Raw genomic sequence first — 19,986 nt, forward strand, 5'->3', positions numbered from 1 at the left:
TCTGGACTTGCACCTGTAGGTCCATGTTCTTCCTGTGCTGGGAGCCCCAGAGCTGGACACAGCGCTGCAGGTGGGGTCTCAGCAGAGCAGAGGGGCACAATTCCCTGCCTGGCCCTGCTGCCCACGCTGCTTTGGATGCAGCCCAGGATGTAGTTGAGCTACAAGCATGTTAAGATCCAATGAGAGATGCCTCTGCCCGAATTAAGATGCACATGAGTCCATATGCCAAAGTCAATAATACAGATTTTATTTGTCAGTAAATGTGAGGTAGAGAGATAGAAATAAATAGAAAAGGGGGGCTGGCGGTGGAGGGGGGGGAAAGAGAGAGATCAAGCAGAAGACAGTCACCACCCATAAATCCAGCATCATCCTGTTGGCCCTCCTTCACCCTGGACTTCTTGGTGGAGAGGGTCCCAAGGTAGTTAAAAACTTTTTACTGTCTACACAGTTTTCTTATTCTATTGGTTAACTGATTTCCTCACTTCTAATGCTAATTAGTCCCATGCTCAGTCTCTCTTCTTTTGGGTTGGTGGGCCATGAGTTGAGTCACAATCTCCCCCTGTCAGAACTTTTACCCCGTCGGAGCTGACTTCAACATAATTGCTGAATTGGCTTGCCCTGTGGCCTGCAAATTCTGCATTCTCTTTGCCCATTGTTGGTGATACATCCTTCTCCCCCAGCCTTGTTAGCCTGCCCCTCAGTCTGAGGTAACACCTGGACAGGCACCACCTTTATCTTATCTCAAGTTCCCACCATGTTGGCTTATCTTCCTGTGCAAGCTCCAGGCATCCACGGAGGCATATTTGGCAGGGGAGATTCAGTGGTTATTGGTGGTCAGAAATACCATCTGCCCCATAACTTGGGGTCATCTTTGATACACATATGTGATATGCATAGGACAAGTTGCTTCTTTACACAGTTTGCCCCAGCAGGAATTCTTGCCTGGATGCATTACCCAGGATGTGCTAACCAGATCTTCCTCCACCAGGCCTGGAGTCAGCGCCATCCTGTCTCTCCATCCTGTGCTTATCTCTTGGCAAAGTCCTTCTGTGGTAACAGTGCTTGAATATGACTTCTTTTGTGTTAAGACTGCTGTACAAATATTTAAGAAAATAAGTGTATACAAAAACTGAAATATAGACAAGCAGAATATCATTATTTTATGCTTTTAATGTTTCCAGTGTGGTATTTTTCTCAGATGCAGGAGATAGAGCTAAAAAAATCTGGTTAAAATAGTTATTCAGACTGCACTTTAGGAAGATCTGCAACAATTTATGTAAATACATGGTTACAATTTTCAACCAATAGTTTCTGGCCACTGTATGATTTGCTGTGGTTTTTGGCCTGTTCTTTCTCTGACTGGAGCTCTGTTGCTCAGTTCCTGTTTGACCAGGAAGTCTGAGAGAATTTCTTCTGGTTTCTGTTTTGGTTTTCATAACTGATAGAAGCAGGTTTTCACTTCAGAGAATTAAGTTCATAAGTTTCTAGATAATTTTCCATGCATATCTTCTAGCAATTGAGAGTGATTCTTCTATTAGTTGGGTCTCAGGAAATGTTGGCTAAAATCTGTGCAGAGAGCAACACAGATGAGGAGTAAATACAGTCAAAGTAAATGTAATATGCCTGCCTGATCATAGAAATGTCTTTGAGCTATTCTTTCAAGTCTGTTAGACTTTGGAGTCTAGTAGCCTCCTGTGCTGGTTTTGGCTGGAGAAGAGTTAATTTTCCTCTCAGTGGCTTGAATTGTGTTTTGGATTTGTGGTGAACACAGGGTAGATAACATGTTTTTGTTATTGCTGAGCAGGGCTTGCACAGAGCCAAGGCCTTTTGTGCTTTTCATAGTATAATGAAAGAATAGAAAATTGTGCTTTTCACACTGGTGAGGGGACTGGGGGTGTGTGGCAGGCTGGGAGGAGACACAGCCAGGACAGGTGACCCAAACTGACCAAAGGGATATCCCAGACCTTGTGAGATCATGCTCAGTACATGAAGTGTTGGGAAGAAAGAGGCAGCGGGTGGGCATTGGAAATGATGGCATTTGTCTTCCCAAGTCACCATTACATGTGATGGAGCCCTGCTTTCCTGGAGGTGGCTGAATATCTGCCTGCCAATGGGAAGAAGAGAATTAATTCCTTATTTTGCTTCGCTTGTGTGCACAGCTTTTGCTTTCCCTATTGAACTGCCTGTATCTCATCCCATGAGTTCTCTGGCTATTACCTTTCAGGTTCTCTCCCAGATCCTGCTCATGGGGTAGTGAGCAAGTGGCTGTGTGGTACCTGGATGCTGGTGAGGGTTAAACCATGATACCACCATAGCAGAGGTGATGAGTAAGCCCAGGTAAAGGGCTAGCTCACTTTCTGATTTTCTATGAGACATGCAGCCAGATAAGACCATTAAAGGAAAAAGTGTCTACTGGAACTGCCTGGAGGAGAAGTGCTGCCTGGGAGCTGTTTGGAGAACTGGGCAGTGGAGAAGGCAACAGGACATATCTTTGCAGAGGAGAATGAGTTGGAGAGGACCGAGATGCAGTGACTCACTTCAGCCTCTCCAAGCTGGGGAACCAGCAGCTGGTGAAGGTCCTGGAACAGACAGGAGCAGGAGAGACAGGTTGCAAGTCAGTGATTTTTTTAGTGTTACATGTGGACTTGGCAGTGTCAGGTTAGGATTAGACTTGATGATCTTAAAGGTCTTTTCTAACCTAAATGATCCTATGATTCTATGTGCACGGTGGAGGAAATATACCTTCTCTGAGTTTTTAAGAGCTATTCTGCACTCCTGGAAAATAAGTAGGTTCAGGTAGACTGAACTACTGAATGTCTTTGGTGTTATCTTGGAATGGCTGAGGAGGTACAGTGAAAAGTGTGGCATCAAAAAGGGCAATAACTAGATGTTTTTTGAATTAGAAATGTAGCTAAATTTATCCAATAATCCCTGGTGTTGAAAATTCCACAAATCTTTTGTAGATCCTTCTGTATATATTTTAAAATTCTATTGGGTTTCAGCAGGCAGAAAACACAGTGAGGAAAACCTCCCCTCTAGCAGAACTGTTGCTTCTGTTAATAACACACTACTGAGAAAGCAGTGCATAGGTATATAAAGAATTCTTTGTGAGGGAGGATTTGTTAATTTTTAAAAGGAGAGATGTGGGAGAAACTTGTGTTTCGATTCAAGTCATTGTGAATTTAGGCAATTCAGTGGAGCATACGGAACTCAGTGCTGTAAGGTACTGAACCTCAGGGCTGTGATCCAAAAAACGTATTTAAATACCTGCCTACTGTCATGCTCCTGAATAATCTTATAGCAGGAAATGGATCTTTTTTATATTCTTGAAGGTGTATTTCAATGTGCTTTTCTGAAATAGGTCCTTAGTACATTGCAGGTTTGAGCCCATGAGAAGCAAGGAGTACCAATAAAGAACTAAGTACAAAGCAACCAACAAGAAATAACATCTTGATATATGAAGTTGCAGCAAAAGAAATGGGCAGGAAAGAGATTTGAAGACTACTGAGTACTGCAAACAAAAAGCTTTAGTTTCTTAGTCATAGAGTGTGTTGTTATATTTGAAGAAGCCGAGATTGTAAACTAGATTAGATATTGATGTTAATCACGTTACTGAAAATCAGAGTAACAATACTTAAATCACTATCTGATTAACGACTCAGTTTGATAATTGCATGCTGCAAAGTTCGATAATGCCAGCTGACTCTCAATTTAGCATATTCATATAATCATTTGAGGTATGAAATGAAGTGCTAGATACAACAATAGAAGGAAGGCATGTAAATCTATTTAAGAAGGTGATCAAACTTATGAAAGAGAAGGAGAAGGGAAATCGCTGCAGCCGTGTGTTAAATATTTGGGTTGAATATAAAGAATAGAAAATTGCTTCTGTTTTTCACTCTACATAATGTAACTACAAGCCCTGTAGGATTGTTGTCTCTCTTTGGCTCTTGATTATTCATGGGTTTCTCTAGATGGACTACAGAAATGGGACACAGCATCCTGGGATGCTGGCTAAAACAAAAGAAAAGCAGGTTGTTGAATGCTGCTATTGTTTGACTAATCTTTCTTTTCCTTTGTGTGTTGCTTTGTTTTGTTTTTCCCCGTCTCATATAAAATACTGCAATCTTCTTAGGTTCCTTTGAGTCACAAAACTGCACTGTCAAAAAGACCACTGGGGTGTTCATATTGCTTCTGCATTTTTTGTAATTGTAATTGCATTTCTTATTTGTAATTCTGAGCAACAAAATGCTAAGTGAATCAAAAATCTTGCAACTCTGTCCCAGTGACCTGAGGTAGAAATGTCATACCCTGAGTTTTGGTACTGGCAATGGCAGTAAACTGATGCTGGTGTCTGGATAAACTGTAGGGATAACCTAGTTTTCATAAGATATTTAGATACCCAACCTCTTTGGACACCTTTAGGATTTGTAGGAAAAGCACAACTTCCACTAAATCCCCACTCTATTTTCATTTAGATCCTTAGGTACCTTTGAATTTTTTCCCTTTAGTGAATACTTTAGTCCATTTCAAAACTCCTTAAACTCCATAGATATTTCTGTCATCTTTAGCTAGTGTCCTAAATTAAGATTGTGACGTTTATATGATGTCAGCATAGCATCATTTCACTTCACAGCTGGAGTTTTCAAATAAGTCTTCAAAACTGAAAATGCTTGTACAGATTTAGTGGCTACCACTTATTTTTCACATTCATATTCTGCATAAGACTTCAAACCAAAATTATATATGGAGGGAATAAGAGCCTAGATCTGATTTTCATGCATGTGAATTGCTGAGCAGTGCCTGCCAAGAGGCTGGTGGGCTGCCCCCCCTGCCATGGCAGTGTGCCTCTGTAAAACTTCATAACCTCCTTTTCCCTGCCAACCTGTGCAGCAGGAGGTGTACAGCTGAATCTGAGCTTGCACCAAGTCTGGGTAACAACTGACAGTAAGAAGTGCAGTGAGATCATTATAGGATAAAAAACCCCAAAACCCTAAAGACTCTGTCAGCAGTGAGTGATCTCTCTGTTACCCTAGGTTTAATACTCCTTTTTCTGTCTAGAGCTTCTGCAAACTTGACATCTGCAAAGCACAGTATCAGTAGACTGTTCAGGAAAAGTGATTTAAGAGCTTCCAAAAAAATTTAAGTCGAAGTCCTTGGAATATTTTTGTTCAAGTGAAGAGCTTGCAAATTGTACTGTAGTATTTCCCTTATACAACCAAATCTAACTTATCACAATAAACTTCTTGCAGTGTAATAGCAAACTAGTTCATTTAAACTTGGGTGCAAGGATTTCCAGTGCAGCTAATTTGTGAGCATCGTGCACGCTTCATTACCTGGATTCTGAGGCAGGCAGTGAAGTTATTCTTGCTGTAAACATTTTTAGGAGTGAGAATTTTGAGGACCAGACCCTGAATTTGTTTACCAGTTGGGTATAGTTTTGTTGCCTACAAGGAAATGAGACCAACTTTTGCCAGCTGAGACTCTGAATTGTGTTTTTCTAAATGGTACCTGATCAGTTTGATGTGTAAAGCAGTGCTTGCTCAATACTTTTTCTCTCCTGCTTTTTATTAGGGCCCTCCCAGCGAACCATTTCCCCCAAACAAGACCATGAAGAAAGGAAGCACGACAAAGTTTTGGACAAGGGCAGTGAAAGTGGGACTTCCTGTAATGAGTTGTCCACCTCAAGCTGTGACAGCCACTCGGAAGCGAGCACCCCTCAAGAAAATGCCACCAGCACTCAGCCATCCACAGCCCACCAGCCAAACACTCTGACATTGGATCGCCCATCGAAGAAGGCCCCGGTGCAGTGGATGCCAGCGCCAGACAAGCGCAGGAACAGTGAACTCTTTCAAACTCTCATTAGCAAGTCCAGAGAAACAAACCTTTCCAAAAAGAAGGTGTGTGAGAAGCTGAGCATTGAGGAAGAAATGAGAAAATGTATTCAAGATTTTAAAAAAATCCACATTCCAGATTACTTTCCAGAGCGCAAACGTCCCTGGCAGTCTGAACTCTTACAGAAATATGGGTTATAGTAATCAACTGTTTCCTGACATATCTCTGAGGCATTTGATGTTTGTTACATTGCCTCTTACTGATGTCCTCCTCCTCCTCCTGGCCAACTCTGCCACCAGAGCTATTCCTGCTGCTTATTTCTTTCTGTGAACAGTGGATGTTGGATAGTACATGTTTTTCTTTAAATATATATATATATATAAAGATAGAAACTTTAAAAATGCAAAAGGTGTCTCATCTAAACCACTTCATAATAGCAAAGAGAAAAATTGCATGGTCAAGAAAGATGGTTTTCTAACCACAGTCTGTTGAGCTTCATTATTATTTTGGAACATAACAAATAAAAATCTCAATCATCAGTTAACACCTCATTTTATGTCACCATTAAAAATGACTCAGACTTACTAAGGATGAAGACAAACAGGGTTTAAAATTCAATTGAACTGGTTTTGGAACTAATTCCCAACATTCTCTCAATGTTAATGCAATAAATCAAATACCTATTTTGCATGAGCACAATATTACAAATGAATCACACAAAAGCAAGAGGTTGCCTGTTGCTTGGAGAATTACTTGTTTGATACCAAGCCTATAAACGTAAAATGTCTAAAGGATTGAATTTACTTTGTTCTGGATCTGTGATTTTTTTGTGTGTACAGTGTTCTTTTTGTATGTAAGGATGGTGTAAATATGCCTTATATTGTTTTATTATTGCACCAACAACGTTCATCTATTAGTGCTTGTCAGGATTATTTCTGTGAAATGCGAATTTATGGCAGATTGTGAAAACTGGTTTGATGGTCTGAAAGTTTTTGTTATGTTAGTCGCTAAAAATTGAGAAAAATAAAAGAAACTTTAATGTATTTATTAAAAGAACCATCTAGTAGATTTTCTTGGCTGTTGTTGTTGCCTCTCCTTTTTAAATAGAATCAAGCAAGTTTTTACTTTTCTTCAGCATTTTCATAACTACTCTGCTGGAAATAAAAAAAAAACAAAACAAAAACGTATTTCAAGAGTGAGAAAAAATATTTAGGGTAGTGCAATTTAATTGGAACTGCCATACAGACCCTAAGAGAAAGAGAGTTATGCTAAGAAGCAGAAGAGCATGAACTAAAAAACTGAGTGGTTTTACTAGCAGAGCGGAAAGCAGTTCCAATTTGACAAGTTCACAAAAATCAGCTTAGAAATAGAAAATTTAGAATACCACAGCAGAGTGCGCTACATTTACAAATGAAAAGTTTCTGTGAATAGTCAGCTCTGTATGGCAAAGCTGTTATCTCAGCCCAGATAGGGAAAAATAAATTCCTTTCTCATTACAGGAACATCAAGAAGACAACTGTGGTTCAGACAGCCACAGCTGAAGTGGGTAAGGACTGCTGGAGTTCACAAAAGAGCTGCTGAGTTCTTACAGGTTTGAAATTATTACTGTGAGCACACAAATGTACACATCCACTTAGAAGGGTTAATCTCCATACATGTTCTATAGCACAAACTGCACAGTTGTGTAAGAATAGGTGGTTTACATCTTATGGTAATTTTAAATGGTTTAGCTAAAATGGTTTATGGTTTTTAAATGGTTTTAGATAAAGTAAAGAGGACTTCTTGAATTATAATTTCCAGGGTTATTCCTGATACCTGCATTACTTTTTAGTCCTCTAAAATGCCACTTTAAAAAACTTCTGATAGTTTTTTAGAAGCAACTTCATTCACCAATTCTTTTCTTAACCCATCTAGAACTAGTTGTTCTCTTATTCAGTTGGCTTAACATATTTTGACAACATTAGTTGGCTTCAACATATTTTTACAACATTTTAATAACTTGAAGGACCACATCTGGGGTAAGTCTAGTCTGAACTGATGCAGACCAGTATGAGACCATTTGGCATCTCAGGTTTGCCTTTATGTTCCTTGCTTGCTTCTTCCTGGTCCAAAAGACCTATTCTTTCTTTTGAAAGTTTAATGCTTCTTAGACAAGGTTATCATTTACTTTCTATCTTTTCTAATCTTTGGATTCCTATTCTTTACCTGATGAAGTTCCAAATGATTAATCATCACTTACCCTCCAGTGGATACAATTCTAGTTTTACTTACTCCAAAGTTCGACTAATACTGAGAGCTCTGTTTCCACCTGGGATTATATATTTTAGATAAAGACAGCATCTTGAGCATTCCTAGTAACCCTTGTTTAATTTAGAGGTTTGCTTTGCCTTCCTAGTTATTCTCAGTATTCCAGGAAATAACTGCCTGAGGAATGCCTAGGTGATTTTTTTCACCTATCTATTTGTTTTAATTTGTCAGTATATAAATATTTTTCTGAGCTGTTTTTTTCTTTTATTATACAGCCTAAAATTTCTCAAAACATATTGATTCATTCTCGAGGAGAACAGATACGTTGATATGTGTTTTAAATACATAAGTACTGTAAGATTTTTGATAACCACTTTCCATGTGTTCATGAGGCATGTGAGCGATGTGGCAGATGAATGACATTACTGCTACTTGGTAACCACAGTGGCATCTGAAGACAAAATTATTTGGTTATGGAATTAGACAGTGTATACTGTCCTTCTTTCAGAGTGAAAAATTCCAATGTGTTGTAGTCAGAGAGAGGGGGAAGAACCACAGGTCATGAGAATCCCTCAGTTGTATTCTCTAATTCCCGTCACATGTTTCATCCAGTTAAAGCTCTAACCCTATCTATGTAGTTATTATTCTACAGTTTTCAGACAATTAGGGAGAACACAAGCTGAGACATTCAGTGGAACCTGTGGGTGTTGAGATGGCTACGGTCGGTTGAAGGCTCCTAGGTGTTACAAGAGAATTGTATATTAGAAGCACTTGGAGGGTTGATTGTTTCCTATTGTCTTACATTCTTCTTATTTTCCCATGATAGTTGCTTTTTCTTCTTTCATTTTAGTCTTCTTTTTCTCTTTTCAGCTGTTCACTTTGTTATGCACTGGAATAGTCTACCATGGGAATCTGTGCCTTTTATTGGGTTTCAGCAGAGGCAGTCAGCACACTAAATATCCTCTCCATTTGAAGCTTATGAAGATAACATTTTCCTGAAAAAGAGAACCCAAACCAAATCCAAATTCTGATATTGGTTGATCCTCCATTATAATCATAGAATGGTTTTGATTGGAAGGGACCTTCAAAGGTCATCTAGTCCAACCCTCCTGCAATGATCACAGACATCTTCAACTAAATCAGGTTGCTCGGAAACCTGTTCCAGAGTCTTGCCACCCTCATCATAAAAAGTATCTGACTCATAACTAGTCTGAATCTACCTTCTCAGTTTAAAACTATTAAGCCTTTTCCTTTCACAACAGGCCCTACTAAGCATTTGTCCGAGTGTTTCTTATAATCTTGTATTTCCTTATTATCAGATCTGTGTCTCTCCAGGTCAGAGGGGAGGATTGTGGGGTTTGACGCAGTTGTGGGGACTGTGTCAAAGGCCTTACCTAAGTGCAGATAGATCTGTAGTTCTTCCCTTCCACTGATGCAGTCACTCCATCATAGAAGACCCCTGGATTGTTCAGGCTGGACTATCCCTTGGTGAAGCTGTGCTGGCTGTCTACCATAGCACAGCTTCTAAGGGGATCTGTCCCATGATCTTCCTGGACACAGAGGTGAGGCTGACAGGTCAGTACTTCCTATGCATCCTTTTCAAAGATGGGTGCAAATTTTGTTTAGTGTAATTAAAAGCTAAGTCATTTTAGTGAATGATTTAGTGGTAGGTTTAGGTGGTAACTGCTTTGATAAAATTTATTTTAAAAATTAAATAAGAAAAAATACAAAGAAGTAATTTAACATGTAAATTAAGCAAGCATATTTCTGGAAGGAAAGCAATAGAATTCTTGCTTCTGCAGATTTTCTGTCTAAATCAACACAGTTCCTTACATTTTGGTCTTATTGAGAATTCAGCGTGGAATACATATCCCATTATGTTTTTTCAATGAGTTTATTTCTTAATATTTAACATGGTCAGAAATATAGATTGGTATAGACTAGACTAAAGATTTGAAACTGATAAAAATAAAATCTTCCTTTATAAGTAATCTCACAGATCAGCTAATATTTAATGAGAGTAATTAATTAGAATCTGGTGCTACAGTAATGTTGTTATTATTGCTCATACTTATTTGCTAGACAAGTGAGTTTTAAGCCCTCATCATAAATGTTACATGCAGCAGTTTTTATTGTTCTAACTGAATTATGGGGACTAGAGATAGTTTTGCCATACAGTGATGTTTACCTTTGAAACTGTGTGAACAAAGCTCAGAATGACATGCTCGACTAGTGTATTACTGAAGGATTATTGCATTAACAAAAATGTTTAAGTATTAGAAAAATTGAAATTAATTCAAAAATAGAATTTTAGAATTCACATTGATTTTCTTTGAATGAACACAATATGAAAAATTGCATAAAATGCATAATTTTATGGCCTCCTGTAAAAAAAAAATAGTACTTACGCAATATAGTTTGACTTGCTAATGTTGTCTTTGTTCAAGTAATGATATTTAAAAATATACTTCCTACTGGAGGTGGAAAACCCAAATTAGTAACGAGAGGGCAATGTTGAGTTCCTTTTAAAAGTGACTCATGTCCTGAACCAGGCTCTTTGGGATGCTCAGAAATTATCAAGAATACTTCAGGTTCCTGCAGGATTGTCCCACTGATGTGGCTCATCAAAAAAATAACATTCACACATTACTTCAGCTTATATATTATGGGCCAGCAAGTAGTTTCTCATTTTCCAGGATCTGTTATCTAGAAGAGGCTTTCACCCTGCTTCACATTTTCCACTCTGCCCCTCTCTTTTTCATTGTTACCATGGACATCCACACAGTCACCTTTATTTAAGAGCTTATCTCTTTCTTGCCTGAAAACACATACTCAAATTCAGAGGAGACTAGACTACACTGGAAACTGGTGGGGAAAGCTGGACACGCTGGCAGTGTTACTGGTTTGAATAACTTCAGCACTGCTGGCAAGAAGATGCCATAAAGCACAAGCTGGAAGGCAAAGTCACATTGCCCTACAGCTGGTGCTCTGTTTCAGACTGTCAGGTGGCGCCTCCTTTAGCAAAGACCAGTCCTCCAGTGAAACAAGCCACACAGTCATTATTCACTGATAATGAACCACCGCTGCTGTCAGGGTCCTGTTGGCCACCTACACCTGCTGTGTTGGTACTGCAGCTAAATTGGACACCCCAGTTCAGAGATGGTGCTGCTGGGCTGCACGAGGCTGGGGCAGGCCAGAGCTGGGAGAGCTTTTCCTCACACCATTCGTAGGGATATACAGTTTGTTGCAGGCTGCTGTAGTGGGTACTTGCCTTCATGCCAGAACTCCTTGCATCACTATCTGAAGTGGGATTATTGTTTTATTCTGGTGGATCATTACTGTTTACACAGAAAACAGCCATTCAGTGGGATCAAATCCCAGTATTCTTATGTGTAGAACCATTGCAGAAGATGACAATCTCTCCTGCTTTAGCAAACTCTTCCTTCTTTGAAATTGGACTTGTGACAGCATGAAATGGGGTGCTGAGAAAAGAGTACAAATGGTGCCCAGAAGAGAAACAGCACCGACTGTGTTCCCATCTGTTTGGAGCCTGGCACCCTGGCAGTCGTCAGCTGCAGGCATTAGGTTGTGTAAGGCACACTGGGGAAAGGCACAAATGGACTCAATACAGTTAGTGATGAATATAACAGAAAAAGCATTTGAGAGTTTTCTCCTTCCCTAGGGACTCTTCCTGTTCTTACTGGGACATCTCTTTGCCTCAGATAATAAGAAAAAGGAATTACAAAAAACCGTAATTGACCAGATGGATATAGTGGGAATATCTATGTCTCTATGTTGTATTGCCTATTAAAATTTCTGTTTCTTCACCATGTTAATGTTACTTTATGTTCTTTTATATACATAAAAGGGAAATGGAGAAATACCTTGATGGAATTCGTTCTAAGACCCTAGTTCATAAAATCCTTCACAGACATATTAGATGAAGTTCTATCAGTGAGCATGTTAAGTGTTTCAATTACAGTGCAGTGTAATTTTTAGCAAGCAGTCACCCCAGAACAGATGAGTGCCAGTAACAAGAAGTAAATTAAATTTACATAGAAGGAATGGAAATCATAAATATGCAATAAATAATCTTTCCAGATTCCAAAGCAACATTTAATTCTGAAATACTATCACTTACCTCTTATCTGCTTAGCATGCATGCAATTCATTATTTTAACACCAATCAATTGATAATGTGCTCCAAACTTAGATTCCTCCTGATATATTGCTGAAAGATTGTTTTCTTAATAAATATATACTGTACATAGTAAATGTAAAGTTTTGAGAGCAGGCAACACCTGATAGAATATTTTTCATCCCTCCTGGATTGCTAGTTTGTCCTAGGAGGAATTGTGAAAACTATCAATCAATGACCCTTAAAAGCTTTATGCCCTGTTTCTCTTCCTATTTAGGTGAATTGTGTGTTTCATATGGTGTCATTTTTCTGTTGAAAGTAGCATTTGTTTCAATGCAGCACAAAATAGTCTCTGACAGTGTGGCCCTGAATTGCTCTGATTTATACCTACCCCTGATTTAAATTACATTAGTAAGCCTCTGACACGAGCAGTTTAGGTGACTGCTGAGTGATTGAACACCTGCCACACAGTTGAGAAACGAGCTCAAAGAAGACAGGGGTAAGAGTAGTCCTCCATGCCATGTGGATTTGGAGGCATCCCAAAGGATTGAAAGCCCCAGTCCCTCCAGGACATGTCAGGTGATGCTTCAATCTCTGTCACAGGAGGGATGAGGGGCCCTTGTGTATCCTTTGCCAAGGGCAAGCTTGTTTTCACCATCTTGCAGAACTAGGACCAGTCTTCAGGAAAAAAGTTGTTCTTTCACAGGTTTTATCATGCCAGTCCTGAATGCCCCAATGGAAAAATTAAAGAGCACCTTCTTGCTCTCTGATGAAAATGTAGGCTTGACTTCTATTTTAGTCACTGAAGTCTCCACATTTATGTGAACACTTACCTGAAGCTTCTGTGACAATTTAAGGACTGTTGTCTCAAATAGATCTCACGACTCTTGAGCTTCTTCCAACTGTTCAATAGTGTTTTGGAAAGAGGATGCGCATATTCTAGTTTTGGTCAGTAATGGAAGGACAGAGAAAGGAAAAAAGATTATTCCCTTCCTGCAAAGTGGTGGGGTGATTCCATATATAGAAATATTAATTGCTTTTATATTGCAAATTATGTCACCTTTTTTCTTTCATTTTTTTTCCCCATTGCTTTTTCCTGGAAATATACAGCCCAGATTTTCAATTATTTCTAACCAGGCTGCTTTATTCAAATGTTCAGTCATATTTTACTTTTCTCTCTATTTCTAATTACTTTTGAGTCTTTTTTTTTTTAAATCAAATTTCATGAACATTCCATTTACTTTAACTTTGAGAAGATGGCAAGCAAAACATATGAAAGAGATCTTCAAAGGCACAAAGAGATCTCAAATTCCCTGAGGCATTTACTGAGACTTGAGCACGTAACTCTTTTTTTCTTTTATTTCTGAAAAACTCATGTTATCTCTGCAGTGATCCCTATGCCCTTCCCCTCATCTCAATAAGACTGATCATCATCTCTACCACAGCTTTCTACTTCCACTCCAAATCAATTTGAATTAATTTTACAAGTAAGCTTTCTTGACATTGAAACCAGGAATTATTATGCTGTCCCATTCCTTTCTTCCACTAATTCTTTGGTGCATTTGAAAGGAATAATGAATCAAGTTTGTCTGACAAGAGCTATGTTTTAATACTCGTTGTGAGTCTGTCTTAATCCCAGACAGTGGTAAACAGCAATTGTCTGAGCCAATCTGTGATAGGCATCTCAGCAGGTGGCAAGTAATGATGCTGCTCTGTCAGCTACAGCAGCAAGAAGAACTCTTACACATACAAGCTTTCAATAAATTAGCTGTACATCAGTGTTTCTGAAAAGCTACAGAAGTTTTCCAAAGTCTTCTGTGTCCCTCTGTAAGTCTTCACAAACAGTGAAAATGTCATGGAGGAAAGAGAGGGAAATTATGTCAAGAACAGAATTTAAAAACAACTTCTCCATGGCTTTGAAAGTGATTTAAGTGGTTTCCTCTCATCTTCCAGTACCTAGGGATCAATGTGATCTTCATGTGCTTTAAATTCATCATCCCCACATGATTACCTTGATGGCCTGCTGATGGCCATCCTGGGAACTGAGGCTCCCAAATCAATGAGTTGTTCCCAGCTGGTGCTCCGGAGCTGAGATCCTGCTTGAATTCATAGCAGCCATCAAGGGCCTCATCTCCAGAACTGCATCAATGCCCCACCTTAGGAAGCATAGCTGTAAATTCATGGATCATATTACTCCCACAAATATATTTTTTTGCATGTGTGCTACATCCCATCATGATCTTGACAGCAGAAAATTTCAGCAAAACTGCAATATTATGCAGGGCCCACGACCAGAATTATATCTTGTATTTACTGTAACATTAAATGATGAAAGAATTCTTTTCAGCTGATACCAGGGTCTTAAGCTGTCCCATGCTTACAGAATTATCCAGTTGATGCTTTCTCACAGGTCTGAAGATGTCTCATTTTCTTCAGGCTCCTCAGTCATCCACAGATATTCAATAAGAATGACTATGCAGTAAGTGTGTGCTGATTTACTTAATATCCCAGAATGCCTGTCATGATTTACTTTTATATTTATTTTGCATGAGCTGCATGTTTAATGCTGTACAGTTAAGCATAAAGACTTGTCTCCTGTCCCAAGACAATTTAAAATGGCAAAACAAGAACTGAGACCATTGAAATGAATATAACATAAATGCAAAGAGATTGTAATTCCTACTGATATTCCTTAGAATACTTCTGTTTAAATTTTATTACAGTATCTCACAAAGTCTTAATATTCTTTTGTTTTTACATCAATTAAACCCCCTGTGAATTAAATCAAGTCATGTCTGGAGCATGCTTTTTCTGCACCAAATCTTCCTGATTACCCATCTTCCTTTTTGACACCTTCATATTTGTAAGATTTATCAAATTAGTTTGCTCTATTGTTTGCTCATCAACTGTGTGATCAACTAACTTAGAAATCATATAATGAGAATGCAAAATAGAAAAAAAAAAGTTCTCATGTATAACCAATTCCTCTGCAGAAGATTCTGGTTGGTGTGTGGTAGCTGAGAAGTTTTATCCTGTGCCACTAGGCAGGAAAGCTCCTGAATGGCCAGGGGTGTTTCCTTACAGGCCTTGGCCCTGCAGCCTAATGTTTGAGTAAGACCCTGTGCTTTGTCAAAGGTCTGTTCACATGAATTGGGTTCTTTTCCATGGATATCCAATTGCAAGATTAACACCTTAAAACTGAGCCCTTAAGTTTACCCTTCTGCCCTTTAATTTCAAGTGCTAGCAGCACAGAGCAATATTCTGATGCAGCTGGTAGCCAGGGAATCTTATCTCATGGAAGAGGGTAGATGGAAGAGCACCATGTTCCTCAGAAAGAGTGGTTAAACAATTCTAAAAAGGAACATAAAAGCTCGTCTACCTGGAAGAATGGAGACCCAGACATTTCCAGAGGTTCAAGGCAGAGTGTCTCCATCTTAATGCCACACAGCTGAATTCTGCAAATCCATTCATCAGGCAGAAGTACTGGGGTAGGTGGCTGGAGGTGCAATTTTCTGCTCTTTGTAACAGATGTTCCACCCAAAGTTTCTCAAAGGAAAGCCTGAAAAGATGCTGCCCAGACTCTGTAGAAGGCACTTGTCTGAAACAATTCGCTGACCCATCACTGCCATTAATTGTTTCAACATTTAATGTTGCAAGTCTGTTTATGTTACCCAAGTGCAGTGCTGCATGGTAGAAAAGGTGCATTCTCCTCTTTGGAGAATAACCCAGTCTGTACCTTCTGTGCTGTGCTGTTCTGTATGCAAGTCAGGTGGGGAAATGAGCTACTTTTTTTGAAAGTTTTTTGAAAGAGAGAACCATTTCTGGAAGGAGGGATATTTTCTGTCAGTGGCAGAGTGTATTTTCTCTAAGCCATCACAGCAAATTCCTATTTTCTTTCTCCTTTGACAGGCTCTATCTCCTGCACTGCACAGCATTGCTAAAATCATTGCTTCCACCTGGGATTCTCAGTTTATTGGACACCACTGGAGGAGAGAGAGCAACTACTGCTGCTCTTCCCATCATAGGAGAAAGCACTTTATAGCCTTTACCTCCTCTCAGTCTCTCTCTTTACCTCTTATAAGGCTGAATGAATCCAACTGCATAGTCTGCAGATTCAGCATGGAATTTGGGTTATTTGTTTACTGGTTTGTGGGGTTTTTTTCCCTCTGTAAGCTTTCTTCTAGAGACACCAGCTGCAAATCTGGGCTGGAAGCCAACTTTGCCTCTCCTTGAATAAAAATAAGACAGAGCTAGTGGGAAGTGCAGAGAGGACAGCGGAAGATCACACAGCAACCTATATCAACCATGCAATGAACCCCTAAGATGCAGCAATGCTGCCCCAGAGGAGGAGCCCTAACAACATCCAAGCAGACACAGAAACCTGCAGATGCACAGCCCCTTGCCAAGCAGAGGCCAGATGATGATGGCAATAAACTGATCTCAGCTTTTCCTGAACTTACAGGAGCAGAGCTGCAGGATGGGAGGGCTTACAGCCCCTGCACCAACTGGGCCCAGGCTCTCCCTGCCTGCCACAATGCCTGCATGAGACAGGCTGAGGGGGATCTGGAGGCAGCAGAAGCAGGCACAGTGTGCTCAAATATCATGATTTTCCTAGGCTGAGGTGGAGATCATCAGCATATTCACTGTGGGGAGGCCAGGACCACCTCTGTGCCATTTGTGAGAGGCTGCAAAAAGGAGCTTAGACTGGAGTCAAGGCCATGAAAAAAAGCAGTGGCTGCTCAGTAAGGTGATGATGAGGGTGGAATGGAAAGCAGTGATTTCATCCCTTACAAGCTGTGGAGGATAGAAATATTCCTTCCAAAGAAAATAAAGTTGAAGAGTAGGGAAAGGAAGAGAGAGGCATTTCTGAGTTCTGCCAGCCTTGTCTGGTCCAGAAAATTTTCTCTCTTCTTAATCCATCTTTTCACAGAACTGATAACTGCTTCCCAGCACAGACCTTGCCTTTCCCCTCCCTTCCCAGAGGCTCATAGCACTTTCTTCACCAGCTACCTTTTGACCAGTTGCATTGCAATTGGACACGGATTCATGATGGAAAACAGCTGCTCATCTCTAGCATCACTAACTGAGCTACCCTTGGCAGCATAATAGCTGTGTCATTCACCTCATTAAAAAGAAAAATAAAAATGTAGGCTTTCAGGGAGATGCTGAGCAGCAAAGCAGTTCCAGGATGTGACAGATGTGACTGCCCAGATGTTCTGCTGGATGAGCTGGGCATGGCTCCTGTCTACAAGACCTGGGGTGTGACTGTTTGGTGGGTACTGAGGTTGCAGCATTTGGGTAGGTAGGTGAAGATGGATGGACAGATACCTGAAGGTGAGTTACAGTTTGACAGACATTTAGGATTTGTGGATTGTAAGCAAAGCTGCCAGTCTGCCTCTTTATAAATCCCCCTCTGTGGACTGATGTCCTGGCCTCTATCCATCTCCATCCCCAGGGAGGTGCACACTGCTCAGGGCCAGGGCTGTCCCTGTGCCCTGGCTGCTCTTCTGGGATGGGGGACAAGTCCTGGCTGCCCATTCCTGCACTGCTCTCCCCCAGAGAGCCACCATGGTGCTTGACAGTGGATATGCATACAGCAGCTATTCAACTAGATATGTTCTTAGGAAGAGAAATAAGAATGGAATACTAAAGTAGTAAAAAAATATAAAGGAATATTCACAAAAATGCAGGAGCAAAAATGATGTCTCTATCATTACAGTTGTGGTTGATTAAAAGTAATCTCATTCCTGCAAGTTTTCTATATTTTTCAGGTCAAGGAACAGAAGCTGTGCAAATTTCTGCCTTGGACAGTTCTGCTTACTGCTCATTTCTACTTCCTTGCATTTGAAGCAGCTCATAATAATTTTGTTTGGGACAAATAGGTTATGTTCTTCAGCTAATACAGGACAGCAATGAAGCTCCAACTCTGTGTATTGGAAGGAATCGCCCACAAAATATAGCCCTTCTTCCAGGATACAATAGTCCAGAGGATGATAAAATGTCAGCATGCTTCTGGAAATACCTGTTTGTCAGAGAAAGAAAAAAAACCAAAACCATTTCCCTGCCCCTCTCCCCTTCAATTTATGTAACTGCTGAGATTGATTTTAAAAGCAGTGGAGCTGGTAGAAGAAAAAATACAGGCCTTAAAAAGTCTTATCAACAGGGAGAGCATTAGGCATGTCCCTAGGGTTATTGACAAAAAACCTTATTCTTATTGTAATAACTGAACAGTTTAGCAAATGAAATATAGTGTATGTACATGTAATGAGTTCTAAATCCTAGAAGCAGCATTTGTCATTCACTGCCTGTTTGCTTTTCTACTCACAAAATCTCATATCTTTGCACATTTGGATGCTGTCAGAACAGCTGTCCATTCTATCAGTAGAGACAGGTTTTTAAAACTGGAGACAAAGCATCTACACCCCTATTTGGCCTCTTTAACTGTCATTCCTTGTGAAGAGCCTTACTGCAAATGAGAATCTGGCACCTTTCTCTTCATAAACACTGACATTTATTAGCAGGTTAAGACAGGAGAAGAGGAGTCCTTTTGATGAGTAGCATAGAAGATAATTAATTAGAGTTGTAATTTGGCAGAAAAGTGTTAATTTAAACTTCAGAAGAATTATAAAACTTAATGAATTGACCTGGAATGTGCTGAAATTCCTGGCAACTTCCTAATTGCCCTAAATTAAATGACCTAAAATCACGATCATACATTAAAAAAATTGAATTTGTTGACCTGACCTGTGAGCAGGCAGTAAATAACAAATTGGAAGGACTGATAATAGATGTGTGTTCTGAAAGAATATGCCTATCTATAGAAAAGACAAATAATTTATTTGATAAATCCTAGCCAATGAAGATTACCATTTTAAACCTTTTTCCATTCATTTCTAGGAAGAACCAGGGACTTCAGCAGGAGAGCTTCAAATAAGATTTTGAATGAAGGAGTTCCCAATATAAGCATATAAATCAGGAAATGCCAAATGGGCAGCTTTCTTTTGGCTGCTCTGCTTTCCTGCCTCACTTAACTCCTTTCTCTTTTGTGCTGTGCATGCAGGCCTGGCATGCAGTGTGTTGGCTGTCACAGGTTCTGGAAGACCTGGAGTGATGAACATGCTCCATATAGAGTGTTTCTGATCTTCAGATTTTAATATGTTTTCTAGATAGTTTTTTTGAGTTCTCTAAACTTACACCACATCTATAAAAGCAGGGACATTCAGTTTAATGGACTCTGAAGCTGGTATAGCTGAACCTGAGAGCACACACAGAAGTCTTATGCAAGGTTCTTATAACCAAAGAAATTTTCCAAATCAAAAATAGCTTATTAAAACAGAACCACAAACAGAAAAAAAAAAAAAAAAAAAAAAAAAAGGATGTTTTGCCACTCAGCTTTGAGGAGCCCAACTTCTTATTGCTATAAATGCTGATGGAGGCCACTGGGCAGCAGAAGGGAATTTGGGCCAGTCTCCAGTCTGTAAGTACTGTGGCAGGCTTAATCATTCCATATGTTTGCTTATTTTATCATTTCCTCACCCACATATGGCTAAAGCATAATGTTCAGGCTTCACAGGAGGCAAAAAGAGCTGCATTCATAGCATCCTTGTGGCTGACATTCATACTGAATATAATGCAAGAGGTTGATTTAAACACTGCCACGCTCCCTCCCCGCTCCCCACAAACACAGAGTGTCCTGTAGCTAGTCATGAGCTGTTCTGGGGAGGTTCTCAACCTTTTCTATGTTGAGGATATCTGAAACTTTAGAG

At 39.8% G+C, this 19,986-nt stretch overlaps 1 protein-coding gene and 1 long non-coding RNA gene across 4 annotated transcripts in view; both read left to right on the plus strand.

Annotated features, from left to right (window-relative positions):
* The window catches only part of KCTD8 (potassium channel tetramerization domain containing 8), a 92,875-nt gene extending 85,972 nt beyond the window's left edge, over window positions 1-6,903 (plus strand). For both annotated transcript variants that reach the window (XM_071432468.1, XM_071432467.1), the window contains one exon: window positions 5,575-6,903. In XM_071432468.1, coding sequence (XP_071288569.1) covers window positions 5,575-6,035 — 461 coding nt within the window. In that variant the 3' untranslated portion in view covers window positions 6,036-6,903. The remainder of the gene's footprint in view (window positions 1-5,574) is intronic.
* Window positions 6,904-17,543: 10,640 nt separating this feature from the next.
* Window positions 17,544-19,986, plus strand: part of LOC139592492 (uncharacterized) — a 32,685-nt gene continuing 30,242 nt past the window's right edge. For both annotated transcript variants that reach the window (XR_011680022.1, XR_011680021.1), the window contains exon 1: window positions 17,544-19,697. This is a non-coding gene — a long non-coding RNA (uncharacterized lncRNA). The remainder of the gene's footprint in view (window positions 19,698-19,986) is intronic.

This window comes from Agelaius tricolor, unplaced genomic scaffold (assembly GCF_023055355.1).
Source record: "Agelaius tricolor isolate 1412-34295 unplaced genomic scaffold, bAgeTri1.0.p SCAF_8, whole genome shotgun sequence".
Classification (NCBI taxonomy): Eukaryota; Metazoa; Chordata; class Aves; order Passeriformes; family Icteridae; genus Agelaius; species Agelaius tricolor.